At 37.8% G+C, this 22,365-nt stretch overlaps 1 protein-coding gene across 1 annotated transcript in view; it reads right to left on the reverse strand.

The window, feature by feature from the left end:
• Window positions 1-22,066, reverse strand: part of LOC139943819 (uncharacterized) — a 101,931-nt gene extending 79,865 nt beyond the window's left edge. The window contains exons 1-12 of the mRNA XM_071940645.1: window positions 21,806-22,066; window positions 19,438-19,719; window positions 18,627-18,914; window positions 16,890-17,156; window positions 15,837-16,112; window positions 15,028-15,279; window positions 13,970-14,215; window positions 12,660-12,917; window positions 10,361-10,512; window positions 9,276-9,411; window positions 7,795-8,091; window positions 6,938-7,048 (exon numbers count right to left, since the gene is read on the reverse strand). Coding sequence (XP_071796746.1) covers window positions 6,938-7,048; window positions 7,795-8,091; window positions 9,276-9,411; window positions 10,361-10,512; window positions 12,660-12,917; window positions 13,970-14,215; window positions 15,028-15,279; window positions 15,837-16,112; window positions 16,890-17,156; window positions 18,627-18,914; window positions 19,438-19,719; window positions 21,806-21,986 — 2,746 coding nt within the window. The 5' untranslated portion in view covers window positions 21,987-22,066. The remainder of the gene's footprint in view (window positions 1-6,937; window positions 7,049-7,794; window positions 8,092-9,275; window positions 9,412-10,360; window positions 10,513-12,659; window positions 12,918-13,969; window positions 14,216-15,027; window positions 15,280-15,836; window positions 16,113-16,889; window positions 17,157-18,626; window positions 18,915-19,437; window positions 19,720-21,805) is intronic.
• Between the last annotated feature and the right edge of the window lie 299 nt (window positions 22,067-22,365).

Raw genomic sequence — 22,365 nt, forward strand, 5'->3', positions numbered from 1 at the left:
TAGGAGAGAAGAAGCCCACACTCAAATGGATGACCAAATGTGAATAAAGTGACACACACTAGATTTGTGGTCCGCATTCAGTTAGTAGCAAAGATCGTACGAATGTAAATTTAGGTTTTTACCCTTACACCGATGTGTGTAATCACTGAATACTTGGTAATTTCCCGAGTTCTGGGAAAGCAAAATCACACAGGCATATTACTCGGGTGGGATTCGAACCCTCGACCTTTGCAATTCTAGAGCAGTGTCATACCAACTAGACCACCGAGATTGCTCTGCGCCTACATGTAGAGGCAGTTCAAATCATCATGTCTCAGCAGCGGGTACTATTAAAAATGATGATATAATTGCGACTTCAATTAACCTCAAGTTGGGTGTGGTCATCACTACTTTGGTGACCTACTTAATCAAGGCTTGACCTACTTGTTGCACACGTAACACCCATGAACCCCTCCGCACACTGACAACTAAAGGAGCTGTCACCATCTGTGCATATCCCATCGTTCAAACACGGATTAGGTAAGCAATCATTTGTCGCTGGATGAGAAGAAATTAATGCAAAAAAAATAGTCAATGACCTGACGTTTCGACCCTAGTAGTAGTAGGCTAAATGACAACACAACAAGAAGAATAAATAAAACAAAATACTTGGTGACATTCCAGCATCAGAAACATTACAAAAGTCCTATATAACAAATATATTCTCATCCTTAATATATATTAACTTTATTATTTTACTATTTTCCCCCCATTCGTCTCGTTTGGATGGTTATTCTGATTTCATTTGACAAAAAGGGGCTTTAGTTTTGGTACTGTGCTTCTTGCATATCGTTTGTGTATTGCAGTTACTTGCTATCTTTTGTTTAAGTTTTTACTACAATTTTAGATTTCTGTGCCATGTAAAGTATATAAATTTGTTCCCCTTTTTACGAGCGAGATAATGGAGACACACCTTTTTTTATGAATTTGTTGTTATTTTTGCCTTTCCCTGGACGGCCTCTGCTTGGTTTTATAATTATTTTAATGTCCAAAAAATTAAAATAAAATAAAACAAATGAATAAAATGTACTGTAATTTATGTACTATTATTTATACTCAATGATTTGAAATCACAACAAAATTCCAGCCACAAAAAAAAAACCTCTGGTTTTAATTGTACGTGCTGTCTTACTTGACCTGACATTGACCGGTGAGAAAAAAACTACAATGGCCAGAATGAATTCTTAAAAGCCCACGTACCTAGAAAACCACTTCGGCTACCTACTTTCTGACGTGGAAATTGTACCGAAACAAAAGGCACAGGCAGGTGTTACAGCCCAGCAGCCTTGGTTACTGTTATTAAGGCTTCTTGTTTACGACCACAGTTATTGATTGTGTATTGTTTGTATGAGGCGGGGTGAGATGTTGAAATTCCCCTATACTGCACCAGATGGTGTAGAACAATAGGCAATGGAGTTACCCATAAATGTTGTTTCACAAACCATTGATTTGTTTTATTCTCCCTGTTTCACAAGAGGACCATTTCTGATAAACAAATGGCCACATTATTCACATAAATGACATGATTGAGAATAACTGTTGGTCTAGCTGTTGCAAAACCTTTCTTCAGACAAGGTAGATGTTCCTAATGTTAATCAGAACTTCGCCTCTCATAAAAAAAGATATTTCCATACTAATTTAGAGGTAAATTTACATTTATTTTAAGACAATAATTTTAGGTAACTTCAGAAAGATCTTTTCAAACAGTTGGTTTTATATTTGTTATGGTCTATTGATGTTTCTTGTCCCAGTTAGAGCTTTTGAACTTAATACAAAAAGTAATGATCAAACAAACTATAGAATAAGAAATTTCACAAACAATTTCATTTTTGGGTTTCATCTCAAACCTGGTAAAACTGCGTTTTATAAAAAAAACCTACTGTTTACCCTCTACACACAAAGTGTTTTATCCAATCTACAAATCTAGCGAAACATAACTCAAGAAAAGTTTAAGAGTATCATGGCTCACTGACATGTCTCGCAATGCAGTCCCGTGAATTCATCAGTGCACAGGCAAACGTAGCGGTTATCGACCACCACGGTGAAACAAAGGCCGCCGTTCAAACACGGTTGACTTATACACGGGTCTATGGTCCAATCAGGATCAGGTTCAGTTCAATAAGAGTTTATACGCAGAAATAAGAAAGAAAAGTATCATTAAAACAAGAAAAGCAATGTATCGTTAAAAGAGGAAAACAAAGTATCGTTAACAGAAGAAGAAAATGGAAATTGTTTTGAAGAGAGCAGACTTTAAAAGAAGAGACTGATCGCAGTTACATAAAAACACATGCAAACAGAATACAGACCAGTAAGAATAGACACACAAACAAAGAAACAGAATATTGTCATTAGTTTAATAAGATAATATGCAAACAGGATAAAATAAGAAGATATGCAAGGACAAAACCTTCTCATGCAATAAGTGCTAAAAGTTTGTGAAAATCATTGAAAGTGTGAAGATGTAGTGGAAAGTTTTGTGAATGATGTAACTTGAATTGGATTGAAAAAATGGTGTTTGAAGCTTTGCATGGTGTGGAGAATAAGAGTAACTATCAGTATAAATATGAATAGTAAACTTGGAGGTACAACCATGGGTAAAAACTCTTTTGAATGAGTGGTGGCTCTGAAAAGAGCCGGGTTGGGAGACCAAACCGGCTCTTTTCAGAGCCACCATCACTCCTTTAAAAGAGATTTTACTCGTGGTTGTACTTGCAAGTCTACTATTCATATTTATATTGATAGTTACTCTTATTGGATTGAATTGAAAAAAAAAAGAGTTTCATTGAAGGAAAAGGATTTCTACAGGAGAGTAAAAAACATGGTAAAGAGTGAAGTTTTTTAATAATTTCTACAAACTACAAAGTATAGAGTGAGGTTTCTTTAATATATACATTATAAAGAAGAGTGCAGATCATTTAAGATTTTCAAAATGAAATATGAAGTTTAACTTTTATTTCAAATCTACAAAATGAAACAGAGAGTGGGGTTTATTTAACATCAGAAAATGAAACATTGAGTGAGGTTTATTTAACATCTACAAAACAAAGTATAGAGTGAGGTTTGTGTATTTTCTATAAAAAAAAAGAGTATGAGTGATGGGAGGTTTATGTATTATCTAAAATAATTAAGTATAGAGTCAGGTTTATCTACTGAAGTGTCTAAAAATTAATTCTAGTGGGAGGTTCTTAATTTTCTACAAAATAAAGAAAAGAGTGAGATGTGCTTGCTCTCTAAAAGATAGAGAGTACAGAGATTATCCCATTTCCGAAGAAATTAAGAGGTGCAAAAGATATGAATTTTTGGGTGAAACAATTGACTGTAGTGTCAACAAAATTAATTCTAGTGTGAGGTTCTTAATTTTCTACAAAATACAGAAAAGAGTGAGATGTGCTGGTTCTCTAAAAGATAGAGAGTACAGAGTTTATTCCATTTTCAAAGCAATTAAAGAGGTGCAAAAGTTGTTTATTATTTGGTGAAACAATTGACTGTAGTGTCAACAAAATTAATTCTAGTGTGAGGTTCTTAATTATCTACAAATAACAGAAAAGAGTGAGATATGCTTGTTCTCTAAAAGATAGAGAGTACAGAGTTTATTCCATTTCCGAAGAAATTAAAAGGTGCAAAAGATGTGAATTTTTTGGTGACAAAAATGACTGTAGTGTTAACAAAATTAATTCTAGTGTGAGGTTCTTAATTATCTACAAATAACAGAAAAGAGTGAGATGTGCTTGCTCTCTAAAAGATAGAGAGTACAGAGTTTATTCCATTTCCGAAGAAATTAAAAGGTGCAAAAGTTGTTAATTATTTGGTGAAACAATTGACTGTAGTGTCAACAAAATTAATTCTAGTGTGAGGTTCTTAATTATCTACAAAATACAGAAAAGAGTGAGATATGCTTGCTCTCTAAAAGATAGAGAGTACAGAGTTTATTCCATTTCCGAAGAAATTAAAAGGTGCAAAAGTTGTTAATTACTTGGTGAAACAATTGACTGTAGTGTCAACAAAATTAATTCTAGTGTGAGGTTCTTAATTTTCTACAAAATACAGAAAAGAGTGAGATATGCTTGCTCTCTAAAAGATAGAGAGTACAGAGTTTATTCCATTTTCAAAGCAATTAAAGAGGTGCAAAAGTTGTTATTTGGTGAAACAATTGACTGTAGTGTCAACAAAATTAATTCTAGTGTGAGGTTCTTAATTTTCTACAAAATACAGGAAAGAGTGAGATGTGCTTGCTCAATTGAGTTTATTCAATTTCAGAAGAAATATAAGTAGTGCAAAAGATGTGCAATTTTTTGTGAAATACTTTTACAAAAAATGGGGGTGTTGTGGCTACTGGTGCACCATGGTGTGAGACACCGGTAAAAATTATCAACCCACCGATCGGAGTTTCACAGTTTCTCCCTAACCAGCCATCCGCGCAAAGACACTGGTACCTGGCTGTGTGATCGGTGCACACCCCACCATTCAGGCATGGGGTACTTGCACACTCATTTATGTCTGCAAAGTAGTCATAAATCATGATTTTATGAAAACTGACAAATTTATATTGATGAGTGGGAAAACTATCTTTAACAGATAAATAAGCAATGTGTAGGCCTAATACTTTTTAAGATGTGTATGTTCTGTACAGTTTATATTGTTCGTCTTTTTTACCCTGCATGTCATCTGGCTTTTAGTCAAAATTGACCTGGGTTGTGTATACATTCTTTTATCGGTTGTTTTTAATTTATAAAGATTTATTTTAAAAACAAAATTTAAGCTGAAAATTGAATATCTCAATGGGTTGAAAACTGTCTCAACAGATAAATTTATAAAGTTGTCACAAACTTCAAAATATTAGAATTCTCCTTCAGTACATGAGCAGGAAAAATAAAGCCATCCGTGGGCTGGGGATTCGGGCACCAGTAAAGTGCCTTTTTAAATACTTTTAAGTAAGTTAGTTTAGGGGGGGAATTAACCCCACCCCATTTAATTGAAGTGCTATACTGAAGCCAAGGTAACGTCTAAACATAGTTGACATTTACTACATTTATTGCGTCATTTTATACACGAGTATTGGAAACAAATGCCAAGACTGTAGTATCTATTTAAGTATAAAAAATGCTGGATTTCTACTAATTATGACGGAAATAAAATCCAACAAAAAACCTGTTTGACAATAGGTGCCATCGTATCCATCCAGACAATCACAGCGAAACGTGCCGTCTTGAAGTTCTACACAAACGGCGCCATTCAAACAAGGTGAGCTTTCACATGACCCTACTACATCAACTGATGGGTGGAAAAATAGTAATGCAGTTATTCTAAAAGACTGTTATCACTGTCCTTAGTTTATGGTTTGAGGAAGGGTCATAGATTGGTTAATGTCATTTATAGGCAAAAGTGCTGATTTGTAGGCAGAGTTATAAAGAAAGATACAATTAAAGTCAGTTGTGACACTGAATAGTGGAGACACAATCAGCGCCACTCAAACAAGGTGTGCTTTCACAAAATGCAACTACATCAACTGATGGGTGGACAAATAGTAATGCAGTTATTCTAAAGATTGTTATCACAGTAAAAGAAGGGTCATAGATTGGTTTATGGTATCATAGTGATGCTGATTTGCAGGGCAACATTATCAAGAAATATACAATTAAAGTCGGTTGCGACACTGAATACAATACCTACACAACCGCCATTCAAACATGAGCTTGCACATGACATGACCCTACTACATAGACTGATGGACAAAACATGTGCAGTTATTATATTGTTACTTAACGGGTCTGGATACTTTTTTGACGGACACAAAACAACACAATGCCCACAGATTTACATCAAAGCTACAAGGGTTGAAGAAAATGATGGCAGGTACCAACTGTATCTCTGGACGTAGCATTCACAAACAGACACCAGGGAAATTTGAACCTCCAAAACTCACCTTTCGAGATTCAAGTTTGTCAACATAATCTTATTGATTTCTAATCGTATTTCAGAAGAAATAATTCCACATCCAAGATTCCCAATTACCGGGTAAAAGACGGGGCCTGACCCAGTTCTGGGTCGTCAGGCTGACCATGAAACTTTTTCTTGGGGACCTTTGCTTTGATTCTTTCTATTACTTGTGTGTTTGAGCAGGCACGTATACTCAATTCAAATAAACGTCCTACACCCAAGCATGTTTGCAAAATACATGCTTAAGGAAATTATGGATTTATGAGGAAACTCTGACGTACAAAGCCCACAGCCGAGCAATACATCTGACCACTGAATGTTAATCTTGTGAGATTATTAGTTTCTTACAAAAGGTTATGAATTATGGAGTTAAAAACATTTTCTGCCAAAGTAACCGACCCTCATATACAGGACGTCACTGATACAAAAGTGAAGGGCCTCCCTTGGGCTCAGAAACAGCCCTAATTGGCAAGATATCCAATATGGCAGAAAGGCTGGAGATACCTGGGCCCAATTTCATGGCTCTGCTTACCGCCGAATTATGTGCTTACGATCACGATTCCCTGCTTACGTGGAACACCAAATTTCTGCGCTAGCCCTGTAAGCGTAGAGTGCCTAGAGTACGCACGCACAGAAGCCAAAATTCGCCGCCAACCCGTGAAATAGGCTTGCCGTAAGCACAGAATTCACTGCTTCCGCAAGCGCCAATTCTATGCTTACGGTAAGCAGAGCCATGAAATTGTGCCCATATAAAATACAACCACACATAGTGCTTTAACTCCCTGTCCCATGAAGTAAGTTCTGAATACTAAAACAAGCAATCTCTCGACAGCACTTTGCAGAAACACCATGTTGACAACCACCTGTTACCCTTCCGAAAAATAATCACAAAAGCACATTGTAAAGGTATTACAGGAATATAAATTGTAATTGATAGAATCAATGATCAAATAGTACTTGCCGATTTGAGTTTGACATATATTTCCAGTGTAACCTACGCATTGACACACAAATCCAATGGTAGGTACTATTGTGCATACCCCATTGTTCAAACACGGGTTCGGGGTGCAAGCTGAAAGGAAAGAAAACAGAGGGAAAATATGAGCAACCTTGTTTGACCTCTACATGAGATCATAAGAGCTAGTTAAGAAATTGACATCTCAATATGAAGCGTAGCAGCACTTTAGGAAAAATATGAACGCCTTAAGTAACTCATTCTGTTACAAACGGTCTCCCTTATTAAAAATGTTTCTTTTTAGTTTATTTTTTATATGTTGTCTAGGCCAAAAAGATTTGATGAAAATTATTAAATAAAACTACCAATGGTTAATAAAAACTTGAACAAGGAGAAATTTGAAAACTAGTATGAGATACCAAGTGAGAGGCAAATAGGTAGAGGTATTGTCAACTTCCATCCAATCCTTTAAAAAAAAAACAGCTGCATGTTAAGGTGGAATGAATCACTACAGCTGAAGCAAAAATTGCAAAAAGAAGTTCCACTCGCAAATGTTTGCAGCCGTGGACTGCGGCACAGGTCTCAGAAGCTTTTCCCACAGGTGAGACTGATCAGTATCAATGGTGTAGCCACAGTTGGCGGTGCCGGGCAGGCCTACACAGAACTAACAAATTTCGCCCAGCACTCTGAGCAAAATCAACTGTGCCGCGCAGCACAGATTTCCCCCAGTTTGCACTTGAGTAGTAATGAAGGCACCATCGAAACATGAATGGTACTGTTGAACCGCTCACCCTAGGTGCACTTAATTGGATTTAGAGCCCACAACTAAAACTGGTCTACCTACATTTCTGAGCAGTACTCACTTGGGTTAATATTGATCGGTACTCCATCTCGGTCTATAACTCCCATCTCACTGATCAACTCTTGCGACTGTCCAATGGCGGAGTAGATTTCCACTTTGTGCTGCTGAGAGTTGTCGAAAGGCTGGACTATCTCGTAGTGGGTTAGGTGTGGATCGAGCACAACTGTCTCAAGGGTGCCACCGTACGGCCCATACTTAATAATGTAATTGTCTGCAGAGCCCTCCAGTGGTGGGAACCAATCTAGTGTGATTTTGTCGTTAGCATGGGCCATGATCGTCTTAGCAGGCGGCAACGGAACTAGGAGAGAACAAAACAGTAATAACAAAAGTATTTATAGCACACTTTTTACCAAAGGTTACAGAGCGCCATGTATTTTTACTGCAAGATGAGCGGGACGAAGTTTGAGTTATGAGCCCTAATCCTTAGCACCATGTATTGGTTTCCGAGGTGCTGTGGCGCCATATGCTGCCAATCCAGTCAGGAACAGCTCTTAAAATATAGCGCAATTCCATAAGTGATCATTGCACTTTACAAACAAAGACACAACAATAGCAATTATAACACACAAGAAAAAATAGATTTTGAGATTGTAATTCAAAGTTGCATCATCTGCAGGATCTTATGGTCTGTGGTAACTGGTTCCAGACAGTGGGCCCCAAACAAACCAACAATCCATCACCTATCTGCTTTTTAAAGCAATCGCACAGCATCGCTAAACAGTATTGTCCAAAGGCCCACATTTTCTGTATCACAACTACTTTATAAAATAACAAACCTGTGAAAACTTAGGCTCGATCGGTCATCGGAGTCAGGAGAAAATAACGGGAAAATTAACCCTTGTTTCCACATGTTTCGCCGTGTCATGACATGTGTTTAAAATATACCTGTTATTCTTGATATCGAAAATTGATTTAATGTTTTCTCAAAAAGTAAAGCAATTCATGGAATAATATTTCAAGGGAAGTCTTTCACCATTACCTTCTGTAAACCCTGTAAGTTATTTGTAAATCTGTGAACTTTTAATTCTTGTTCTGTTCAGAAAGTGTCCAATGGCTTTAAATAAAGTCATTCAACTTGAACCAGGGGAAAAAACACCACGCATAAAATAAAAATGTTGCTCAATTGGTCATCAAATTTGCAAGAAACTACACTCTTGAGCACTGCTTTGTGTGCTTTCAGATTTATAATAAAAGGCTTCAGCTGAAGTCTTTATTTGAGTGTTTACCTAGCTTTCCCAAAAACTACGTTACTTCAGAGGGAGCTATTTCTCACAATGTTTTACACCATCAACAATGTTCATTACCAACATTTTGTAAGCTAACAATTATCTTGAGTTATTACCAACAGTGTCCAATGCCTTTAAATACACAGGAATTAATGTATCCTTCCCAGAAACAATGACATATTTAACTATTAATCATAAAAGAGACAAAATATTACAAAACTTCCATAGCAATAATTAATAAAAAAATTCTACTGACCTGTTGACTCCCGTGCACTAACCAAGGTAGTCGAGACCCCATTGGCTACACCAGACACATCTATTGAATATTCAGTACCTGGAGTCAGTCCAGTTACAATATGGTTGGGGTTGGCCGTCGCAGGAACTATAATGGGCTGATCACAAAATAACAAGTAGATAAATTGTACACAATTAAAATAATAAGACATCACATATTTAAAGTCAGTGGACACTATTGGTAATTACTCAAAATATTTATTAGCATAAAACCTTACTTGGTAATGAGTAATGGGGAGAGGTTGGTAGTATAAAACATTGTGAGAAACGGCTCCTTCTGAAGTGCCATAGTTTTAGAGAAAGACGTAATTTTCCACGAATTTGATTTCGAGACCTCAGATTTAGAAATCAACCATCTAAACGCACACATCTTTGTGTGACAAGTGTGTTTTTTTCTTTCATTATTATCTCGCAAGTTCGATGACCGATTGAGCTCAAATTTTCACAGGTTTGTTATTTTATGCATATGTTGAGATACACCAACTGTGAAGGCTAGTCTTTGACAATTACCAATAGTGTCCACTGCCTTTAAATCTGATTTTATAGTGAGCCGTTAAACCACAAGGGAAACTTACTGGGTAATTTTTAAACTAACTTTAAAGCCCCTCAAACAAATTTATCCCTCTTAGAGATGTGGAATAGTCCAGTCTAGAATATCAAGGACTTCCGACTCCCCCAGGGCATTGTAGTTTGGAGAAAACAATAAAACAATTGAAAAGTGGTTCACAACTTAAATGGCACTTACAGGTTTTCATCATGGAAATAAAACCCAGAGAACGCTTGCTTGCGATTTTGTTGTGACACCACTTTTATCAGTGCTCGTACGCCATTCTTTTGTTGCCATGACGACATGAGCATTGACCAATGAAAACACGTAAAAAAAGGTCTATGTGCGCTCATGTGATGGTCATCTTGCCAAAGCGTATCATGTGGTGCAATAACCAGTGGGCACTGTCAAAACACGGGGTGGTAAAGCTCAGCATTCTCCGGGTTCTATTTCTATGGTTTTCTAAAGGAAGTCATCATCAAGTACTAATTGAGCCAAACCTCTCCATGGACCTGTCCTGCTATATCCGTCACTGTAAGTCTGTAGTTGTCAAAGTTGGCAGCATCGTTATGGTTCCAAGCAACGCCCATGGTAGTAGTGGTAACAGGGTTGATATTTAGACCATAATCAAAGGGAGGTATGACAACTTGCGCTGGAAATAAATAAATTGAAAAATTTAATTGATTTGACTGATTTACTAATCAATCGGAATGACTTTAAATGGCTGACTTACATGGTGTAGACTTTTATAGACATTCAGGATACTTTCTATAATAAAGATGTTGCTGATTTTTCACGGATAGGAGGAAAAATGTCATAACTTCACAATTGACAGCATTGACTGAATTGAAATTTTGTTTTGTTTTAGTTATTTCAAAGTTTTTTCTTTATAGTAGGCTCAATACTTGTTTTCCTCTTTTTCTTTTATTCTTGCATGTTTTCTAATAATCTGAGATGGGTTACCCGTTGGACTTAACTGCACTTGAGAAACATCAAATTAACAGAAACTATAAAAACACCACATACTTTAGAAACTACACAAAAACAGAAGAAAAATTTTACTAAGAAACCTGAAAAAAGGTAAAAGTTTCAATCGGGGCAGTATGCAACCCTTGGAACGTTTCAAACACAAATGCCCAAAACATATTAACAAATTCAGGCTAAATTTATGCTGCCAATTTCCCCTGTAAGAATCCATGTAAATTGGGCCCACTCTAAACTAAGCAGGGTGTCGTAGCTGATGGGATAAGAGCATCGGGTTTAAGTTCTGGTAAATAAGTCATCGGGTTGTCCGTTCAAATTCCAGAGGACACTATTGGTAATTACTCAAAACAATTATTAGCCTAAAACCTTTCTTGGTGAGGAGTAATGGAGAGAGGTTGATGGTATAAAACATGGTGAGAAACTGCTCCCTCTAAAGTGACAGTTTTCGAGAAAGAAGTAATTTTCCACGAATTTGATTTCATGACCTCAGATTTAGAGCTTGAGGTCTCGAAACCAACCATCTAAACGCACACAACTTCGTGTGACAAGGGTGTTTTTTTCTTTCATTATCTCGCAAGTTCGATGACCGATTGAGCTCAAATTTTCACAGGTTTGGTATTTTATGCATATGTTGAGATACACCTACTGTGAAGGCTAGTCTTTGACAATTACCAATAGTGTCCACTGTCTTTAACCAAGGCAGTTTACCCTAAGCTTCTCGCCACCCAGGGGTAAAATAATAATAATAACTAATAACTTTCGATTTATATAGCGCCTAACAACTAACACGTAATTCTCTAAGCGCTTTACATTAGTGCCCTGGTCATAGGGCCAATAACATCCCTTTTTAATGTTTCTCCCTTAGGAGTATACAACCTGGGCAACAGTTTATGTCGCTCCAAAGGCTTTTTCATTTACAATATCAACCTCTACCCTCGCAGGTACCCATTTATTCCCTTGAGTGAAGTGTGAAAATGGGTACGTGTGAGGGCAGAGATGGTTTATGTGAATGATTAGCTTAGAGCGTGGTAACTTGCAGCACCGGCTGTATACTCCCGTAGGGTGCTGAGATGGTTTAATGAATAAAATATATGGCCCAGTGACCAGGGTTAAATGGTTTGAATAGAGGGCACTGTTGTAAGCTGCCACACCTGTTTTATTCTTGAGCTCTGTCTTGCCATTTTAAATCTGTAATTATCACTTTTTATACATGCCATCCGTTAACAATCTTCAGATATTTGAGATGCTGAGCATTTGTCACTCACTTTTACCGTCATCATTCAAGATTTCTGCTCCAGATTCGAAATTATTTGGAATTTTATGATCTGTAACTGTGATGTTTCATCTCAGAGCAGCCTCAACTACTAGCTTTCAAATACCTAAATGCAAAACTGAGCGCTATAGTAAATCCACGCTACCCTCATTAGCTAGAATATTGAAATAGATTTTGGGGCTGCTTGGCAAATTTTAAACTTTTTGTCTGTTTTTTTGATGTATGTTTTTGCCATTTTTATGCCGTGTTTTCTGCCAGATAATTTTTTTTTTTTTTTTCTTTAAATTTTTGTGTATTTATTTTGCCTGTTTATTGTTAATTCCATTTTTCTTAATTCTGTAAAAACTTTGTAAATTTGAATGTTGTCAACCTTTTGGTTGTTTTTTATTCAGATTAAAATAAACGATTAATAATAAATGTCAGAAGCGCTTTGATAAGCCTTTATTCGGCCTGTGATAAAGCGCTATATAAAAATTTATTATTATTAAAACAATGGATTGCCATAGTCCATTAAGAAAACAAACTTGTTGTGTATTGCTTACCAGAAGTAGATGCGGTGTCACTTCCGATGAATCGTTTTTCACCAGTGTTGCTCATGGCACTGACCACCGCTGTGTACTCGGTGCTTGGGTTTAAACCGTTAAATGTAAACTGGGTGTTTTGTTCTCCGTTAAGTACTTGTTCCGCTTGGATTGTTCCGTCTTTGTTGACAAGAAGGATGTGATAGCCACTCACTCCGGGGATTTGGTCATACGAGACGTCTAGAGATGAGGATGTGGCCCCACTGAGCTGGACATTGTCTGCAAAGGTAATTCTTACTTGTAAAACGTGAACACTTTTGACTGTCTTCATAGCAAAACTGTGGCTGTACACGGAATTATCAAATCTTACCCATTTACTGCACATGCATTTGCGCTGGCAAGCACATCGCGACGGCCCTCTTTGTGAATGTGACGGCTACCGCTCATGCAGTATTTGAGTTCATAATTCTATGTACAGCTAAAGGCCTGCTTTAACAACACTACATTGTTATTATCTGAATCGAGTGGCAATCAAGGTATACAAAATGAAGTTAAAACAAAATTGTTGAGGTGCTTGAAATAAACATTTGGGAAAATAATTAAACTCTCCTTCTTGGTTGTTTAAGGTAGAAAAACAATATTGTGTACTGTGTAGATGCATTTGTCACCTGGTATTATTGCAAGCCGACTTAGTGTATGTACAATTCAAAACCACAGTGGATGATATTGAATGGTACGACAGTAGAGCAGAAGGCACTACCTTCCCAACTTGATTATAACAGTTGAAGTTCATTTTTCTTTTACTTTTTTGAGGTCCAAGCCATTTGGGTTTCTCTAAAGAGTTTCAAACGGAAAGTGGCATTCTTTGAACACTGTCAAATTTTTCTTTAACTCTTCAGCAAAACTAATTGTGAACACAAGTTTACAAAACAAACCATTTATTGTGCTATGTTTGATGGAGACATTAAACCTTTCTCTGAACATTCATTCCATCAAATAATTTATTGTTATTGTTACAAACTAAAACCAATTACACCAGAGGAACAAGTCTTTTGCCTGGTGCCCTCCATTTATCACCCGTAGTACCTAATTGGAAAAAAACAGTCAAATTAATCAATCAATCAATAGACCCTTCCCATGAAATATGTAAATTGCACATAGCGCGTGCGCACTAACATTTTGGTTAGCAAAATGAGGGAACGTCGCGCTATTTTGTCCACAACTAATGGCTGCGTGACGCAGAAGCGATTGCTCGTCTGCTTAGTGCACAACTCTATGGCGCATGCTTGAATTTAATAAGCATATTTCATGGGAAGGGTCTATTGGCTTACAGTTGCTAAACGGCAGACCCGGCTGGCTGACTTTATCTTGACTGGTTGTCGCCAGCTGTAGATTGGATCCGTCATCGACTAGGTTTGTAAAGATATGCTGCGTCTGCTCAGGTCCAAGAAGTACATTAGCTCCTCCACCATTGATTACAAACCCGTCATAGACATGCTGTGGAGGGCTCCATGTGACGATTGTATCTTGACCATTTGCACTCGGAGTCACTTGAATATTTGTCGGAGGAAGAGGGTCTACAAAAGACAACAAACAACAGAAAGAGGAGTTTTTAAAAAGTAATTTGATTATGTTCTTTAAAACTTCAAAGAAAACACTCAACACTTAACATGGTGTACAATAAATATTAAAAACCGTTACAGACAGTCTAGCAACGCCACCTCTCAACTTGCCCTGAAGCTATTAAAAACTGTGCTTGTTTATAATAGCCATATATTTATTCTATTTGGACCTTAAGTAATTTGTGAGGTTTAGAGGCACTGGACATCTTTGGTAATTGTCAAATACCAGTCTTCTCACTTGGTGTATCTCAACATACGCATACAATAAAACCTGTGAAAATTTGGACTCAATGGTCGTCGAACTTGCAAGAGATAATGGACGGAAAAACACCCTTGTCACACAAGTTGTGTGCTTTTAGATGCCTAGAATTCGAGACCTCAATTGAGGTCTCTTTTTCAATTCAACTATTTTAGTGAGAAATTACCTCTTTCTCAAAACTACGTTACTTCAGAGGGAGCCGTGTCTCACAATGTTTTATACTATCAAAAGCTCTCCATTGGTCGTTTCCAAGTAAGTTTTTATGCTAACAATTATTTTGAGTAATTACCAATAGTGTCCAGGCAGCGATTTCACCAAACTCTTCATAACTTAAGATTAATCTTAGGACTTAGGATGAGCACACCTTAAGATTAATCCCAAGTTAGGACGAGTTACTCAGAGAGTTACTCGGATTAATCCTAGCGTTAAGTGATATCGGCTGTTGTGCCTTTAATAATTGAATAGTTAGCAATCCTGCAATTATCTGTATCGAATACTATATACTTACAGGTGGTTTCTACGACTGTTCCACCATCAATGTTCTGTCCATTAAGGTGACTCACGAGTGAAATTGCATATGTCTGACCAGGCGTCAATCCGGTGAAGGCGTGTTTGTTAGTCTGCGAGTTGGAGATCGTAACCGGTTGGGTTGTACCATCTACTGTATTGGTCAATAGGAGACTGTAGGTTGCACCGTCTATAATGTCCCAGGAAGCCTGTATAAGATCCGTTGTGACAACATCCGTTTTGATTGAGGTATCTGAGAGGAAAATTACAAAAATTACAACCATAGGTCGTACGAAAATTGAAGGGAAAATGCTGACAAAAGTTTTAGAAAGATATGTTGACATGTTGGCATTTCCATCTTTTGGAACACCTAGGGTTACAAAATTATAATCTAGGCTGCTTCAAATTGAAATAGAATTGTTTGAAAAAACATGGCGTTTTTTGGAAAAGTCAGGGGTCACTGCTGACAAACAATTCCGAAACTAGGATCAAAATTCTAGAAAGTTATGATGAAATATTGGCATTTCCATCTTTTGGATAACCTGGGGTTACAAAATGATTATCTTAGGCCGTTTCAAAATTGGTGCAGCTACAGTGCAGCTACAAAATTTGTGTATAAAACACACCAGGGCCAGCTTGAAAATAATTACGCTTTTATAGCAACTTGTTTGTTCTTGTTGGTACATTTTAAACACTTGTATTTTTTTTTTTACAAAAATGAAAGAACTGGACTGAGATCTCAACACCTACAACACGGATAGCTAAATAATTGTCACTGTCAAACATGTCAAACAAAGATAAGTTTCAAACCTAGAACGGCTCGATCTTGGATAGCGCCGATTGCTACTCGGTTTCCATTTAAAACAGCATCTACACCAATTTGGTATGTCTTCCCAGCAGGCAGTCCTGTAATAGTGTACGCTCCAACGGCCTCGTCCACAGTAACTGGTATGAAGTTAGTGTAAGTCCCATCATTACTGATGACACTGACCAGGTACCCCTCCGGGTTAGGAACAATATTCTTGGCCCAAGTTATGGTCGCGGTGCTTGAGGTGACGCCATCTAAGTTCACATTCACAGGCAGTTCTGTGTAACAGAAAAGTTGTTTTTAGTATGAGAGAAAATAAATGTACTGTCACAAAGTTTGGGGAGGGTAGCTCCGCAAGGGTCGACTCAGGGAGGTTTGGGGGTAGAAATCTGGGGTTATGCTAGCTCGACAGCAGATGTCCAAATAAAACAATTTAAAAAGAGTACAGCGGCCCAGTGTCTGGGTCTAGGGGCAGGGGTTGACTGTAGTGGCGATATTAAAAGCCTTCTTATGAAATGCTTTCCAGATATGTGTCCTTTCAGCTACATGTTGTTGGGGGGTAACGATTGTTGTTATTATAATCCTTCTAGGCAGAACACAACTTTTTGAAACATCCAAATTGAAGTTCCAGTTCACCAGAGACTACACACTGGCAATGCCTTCAATTGATTGTGTCAGTGCAACTAAACAGCAGAACCTGAGATGTAACACCGTACCTTGGTCTGAAGAGGGTCCTCACCAAATATAATGACATTTTTTTCATAGGATTCGAACTGCCTCTAGCTGCCGGGCAACCTCGGTAGTCTAGTTGGTAAGACACTGCTCTAGAATTGCAAGGGTCGTGGGTTCGAATCCCACCCGAGTAACATGCCTGTGATATTTTTTCACAGGACTCGGGAAAGTACTGAGTATACAGTGCTAACACACATCGGTGTATGGGTAAAAAACCAAAGTATTAATATTCTTTATCCCCGATGCAAATTTAACATCTATGACATTTTTTTCTTTTACAGCTATTTTGTTTGTAAATAAATAATGACATTTCAAAAACTTACTTGTAGTTTCTTGAACGCTACCAGCATAGGTGCTGGCACCACCAAAGTAAGCATTCAGGATGTACTGGTAAATGGCTCCACTGGCTGGTAGGTTTGGAAAGGTATAGGATGTCTCCCCAGGCGGAATGTCTTCACTGATTACAGAGTTTCCGTTGGTGTCCACAACGGTAATGGTGTACTTCTGCAGTTGGTTGTTGGTGTTCTGATCCCATGTAAGGTGCATTCCAAGATCTGTAATCGCCTCAATCTTGGGGTTTAAGTTGGTTGCTGTGTACCAGAGAAATGAATAAGACATATTGTCCGAAGTCCATACAACAGTAGAAAATTGTGACTATGGCTCATCACCGAACTAAGATGATAAATAAAAAGGAGACCACCAACATAGTGCTGGATAGATCAGTTAGTAGAGCACTGGCAAATTAAACCAGAGGCTTCAGGTTCAAGTCCCACTCTAGTCTATTTGTTTAATCCCCAACAAATTATCTGGTTTGTCTTATTAATATTGATAAAGGTATATGAGTTTTGATGTTCGTTATATACCAATTAAGGAAGCTGGAACAAATAAATTTATCCTTGTCATTTGAAGAAAAAAAGTATTGGAAACTATCTTGGAAACGTGGAGTTCAATGATGAGGTTTCTCCAAATCTTTAGATTTCAATGAAGGTGTCTCGGAAAATATGAATTCAATGGTAATGATTCTCGCTAACTCAGAACTCAATGCTTAGGTATCTAGGAAACTCGAAATTCAATGAATTGGTCACAGAAACTCAGAGTTCAATGGTGCCATATTGGATACCTGGATATCAATTAAAATTAAAGCATCTCGAAAACTTGAAATTCAATGACAAAATGTGTCCAAGACACTCAGCAATCTAGGATAATGTGCGTGGTATCGTAATGGTGCGCCACACAATACGCAAAAATGGTTGGAGGTCATGCATTTTATATACTGTGTATCATTATGAAAATATATCACATCCTGGGGGCTCTGTGGTTTAGCTTTTAAGGATCGAGACGTGTTAACTTCTGGCTTTTTTTTTTTTTAGTTGGTCGTATTTGGCTTAGGAAGTTGAGCGTGTTTCATAACAACTGGCAGCAAATCTGTTTGAAACTTTTACGGGGGTGAATTACTTGTTACCCAAAATTTAGAAGGAAAATTAAACCTATTCAATTTACTTTCAAGAGTCTAAGTGACTCAGTCATCGGTTGCTATGGGAATCTCAGTAAGGCATTACAATAAAAAAGTTATGTTGGGGTAACCCGACCTACCCTAAAAATCCGGCCGACCCTAGATATTTTTATTTTTTTAAGAGAGGAAATTTAATGATAAAAATCTATTAAAGACAAAAACAAAATTAAAATGTCATCAAGAGTTTAAAAATACACTATTTGTTGTGTGTATCCTCGTTTTCTTTTGTATTTGTGTATACTACTGGCTTAAACAATTAGAAAACTTGTCAGTTTCGAGGAGAGGGAAAAAATATAAAATAAAAATAAATCCCTACCTACCTACCCTATTTTGGGCGACCCTTTACACCAACATAACATGGTGTTTTTTTATGCCTAAGTGTGGTGCACCCGTTCCAAGTTACAGAAAAACTTAATGTTTCCACGATACCTTCTGAATACCTCTTTGAATTCCATGTTTCCCTGAAAAAGTATCTGTGTTTCTGAGATAATTTTCTCTGTAACTCACTAACAAGAAGGCGATTCAAGCTTCCATAGCCTATACTTACACGACCCTGAAATTCGAATATCTGACGGTATACTTTCTACCGTCCCATCCAGAAAACCTGGTGTATCAACAACTGACTCAAGTCTGTAGCTGTACTGTATTCCTGCCATAATGTTATCCAACAAAAAACTGGTAGAGTCCGCATGAATTTGGTAAACTCGTGGCACTCCATTCGCTGGGGTGATGGTCATCCTGTAGTAAGAGAAGGGTTGGTTGGCAGCAGTCCACTGAACCGTGGCTGTTGAGTCGCTGGTCTGGTAGATGATGCTGTCCGATGGTTCATGTGGCACTAAAACAAGAAAACAATGGCTTGTTTAAAAGTTTAAATGTTAATACCTGTAACAATGTGACAAAGCCATGCCCAACACTTGATACTTTGGATTTGAAGCTTTGCAAGATGGAAGTATAACTAGGAGAGGTTTGCAGAGATTTTAACATGGTGTCATACTTGATACACACTATAGACTGTATACATTGACTCCATCCAGCTGCAATCTTACAGAGAAAAAAAACGCACAGATTTGTAAATGCAGCGCACAATTGGCCAATGAACAACCTCCTTTTGACTAGTATTCGAGACCAAACTGGTTACAAATTTCTCTGAAAAACTTAAGCTCTACGATAGTCAGAAGTCAATATTATTCGCAGGGCTTTTTAGCTGATTAAAAGATTATTTGGTCAATTTTAATGAAGTTTGTGAATTGCATCCTCTTGTTGTATTTTTCAAGAGTCAGTTGTTTGCAAGGTGACTGAACACATAAATCATAAACTTTGATCATGCAGTAATAACGTCATTTTGAACATTGACTTACAGGTCCACACGACGGCAGTGATTGGCTCTGTTGTTTCAATAAGGATTGCCTCGGGGTGATATGCTTTGGTAACGATGGTATACTCTGAGCCCGACTGAAGATTCTCAAATGTGTGGGTTGCTCCAGCTACTGCGGCTACCCGCTGCATCTGAATATCTGTACTCCCTGTTTGCTGCAATGTGATTTCATACTCTGCGATATCGTATGTAGGATCTGGTGCTTCCATCCAGGTAATTTTTACAGTGCTCGATGACTCACTTATTATAATTGGAGCTGGAACAGCTGAAGAAGAAAACAAAATCGTAATTATCTGCCGCTTGCAACAACTCAGAAAGATTTTAACCAGCTTGATGGTGAACAAATGGGGTATAACTGTCACAGTATTTTCCACAACAATGTCAAATCCATCCCCGCTTAGCAAAGTGATTGTGGGTACCAACTGCATCCCTGGTCACAAGATTCATGAACAGACTCCAACCATCAGATATCCGAGAAGCACTTCATGCCTTAATTTACAAAATTCTTCTGTTAACTTTCAAGGCTCAAACATGTCAATCTCCTGCGTATTTATCTGAACTTGTTCATCATTATTCCCCTACTCGGACTTTACGATCATCTCAACAGTCATTGCTTTCTGCTACTAGTGCTTCTTCCATTTTTTATGGCCACAGATCTTTTTCTTACGCCGCACCGTTTCTTTGGAATAGTCTTCTTGTGCATATTCGCCAAGCTAATACTTTACAATGTTTTAAGTCCTTGTTGAAAACTCATTTGTTTAAAGCTTCTTTTTTGTAGTTTGCCTATTTGTATCTTGTATCTTTCTCTAATTGTTTATTTTATTGTTTCTTTAATGCGCTTAGAGGCTTTTGCATTAGGCGCTTTACAAATGTCTTACTATTATTATTAATTGTTTCTCATATTCAAATGTTTTGAGGTGAAACATTATCCAAACCATACGCCCCTATTACTTCAAAGGGAATGCTTTATTAAACAACAGCTGAATTGCTTCTCAAGTAAATTTTACCTTATGACACTTACGACCATAATTTATTAAGTCCAGTGTCAGCAGTCATTTTTTGTTTCACTAGTACTTCTTCATAGGCCAACAGTACAGTTCCATATTTTAAGACTTCCTGTAGGCCCTTTGTTTGTCCATATCATCAAGTTCATTTGTTTAGAAGTTATTAAAAGCCATAGGTAATTTTGAATGAGGTGAACCTCCATGGTTGTAGCATGGTAGAAATGGCTGATGCTGCACTAGGATGCTCATTCCAATGCTGGGCCCAATTTCATAGAGCTGCTTAAAGGGAAGGTACACGTTTGGTAATTACTCAAAACAAATATTAACTTAAAAACTGACTTGGTAACAAGCATTGGAGAGCTGTTGATAGTATGCAACATTGTGGGAAACGACTCCCTCTGAAGTAACGTAGTTTTTGAGAAAGAGGTAATTTCTCACTAAAATAATAAAAGACTTCTAGCTAGAAGTCTTTTATTCTTATCTGAAAGCACACAATTTCGTCCAACAAGGGGTTTTTTTTCTTTCATAATTTTCTTGCAACTTTAATGACCAATTGAGCCCAAATTTTCACAGCCTTGTTATTTTATGGTTATGATGGGATACACCAAGTGAGAAGACTGGTCTTTGACAATTACCACACGTGTACCTTCCCTTTAAGCAGAACAAGCAGCTAAGCACAACAAAATTATGCTTACCAGAGTAAGGATACCGCAGCCAAAATACCATGAAACAATTACAATGTGTGACTGGTATCATGCTCATTTCTGCCAAGCAAAAAAAACTGTTAAGCAATATTTTCTGCTTAAGTAGCTCTATGAAATTGGGCCATGCTGCCGCGGTAGGGCAGCACATGAGCAGTTTCACACCCATACCGAAATGCCTTATTGTAATTCTATCTTGCTTTGGACTAGCCTGCAGGACTACTAAAAAACCACTGACACTATTAGGTGTTTTAAAATCTGTGGTTCATGAGTTCGGGTGGCATGATTGGCGTGTGCGTAAAGCGCTCGCCTCTCACCAAGGTGACCCCGGTTGGATTCCAGGTTGGGGCCATATGCGAGTTGAGTTGTGCGTTGGTTCTCTGCTGTGCCACAAGGGTTTTCCAGACCATTCGGTTTTCTTCCCTCGGGAAAAATCAAACGCTTTCGATCTTGCCTGTGCTCCGTGGTGAAAATGGATTGATGTGGCTGGCAGCCAGAGGCGCCCTTGCATGCCTACTTCTCAAACACGTTGTAGCCGCGTCCTTCGTAATTCAGCTCTTAGCTCCGAGTAAGGATGATTAGCCCCCAAATTATTATTATTATTATTATTGTTTATGTTTGATCATAAAAGATAGTGTAAACTTACTGATAAAAACCTGTGTTGGAGTCAGATCGAAGATTCTGCCACTTCTGACAGTCCCCTTCTCAGTATAGAATGCCACCCCAACATTTTCGACCGTTTTAACATATCTGTACTTGGTCAAGTTTTTGTCAACACGCAAAGGAACCTCAGCTGCTTCGGCAGTTCCAGGATTGGTGTAAACCATGATAAGGTAGTTGTCAAAGTCGCCAGTTACAGCCGCCCATGAGAAGTCCAACACTGTGGTCCCGAGTAAGGTCACTTCAAATGTGGTTGGTGTCGGTGGCACTTGCCCTGAAAAGAAAACCAAGGAATGAAGCTTTGCATGGTGAGGTTATATCAATCATCAAAGTGTAATTGTTTAGTTTACAGTAACACATCCATGTGGTTAGCTGTGTATCCTGGGATGGATTTCACAAAGACTTAAGACTAGTCTCATCACCAGTCTAAGACCTTAGTAACATAATTATGAGAGTGCCATGGCCGAGTGGTTAAGAGCATCGAATTCAAGTTCTGGTGCGTTTTCACACTTGTGTCCTTGAGAAAGATACTTTACTATAATTGCT

The sequence above is a fragment of the Asterias amurensis genome, chromosome 11 (genome assembly GCF_032118995.1).
Source record: "Asterias amurensis chromosome 11, ASM3211899v1".
NCBI classification, from domain to species: domain Eukaryota; kingdom Metazoa; phylum Echinodermata; class Asteroidea; order Forcipulatida; family Asteriidae; genus Asterias; species Asterias amurensis.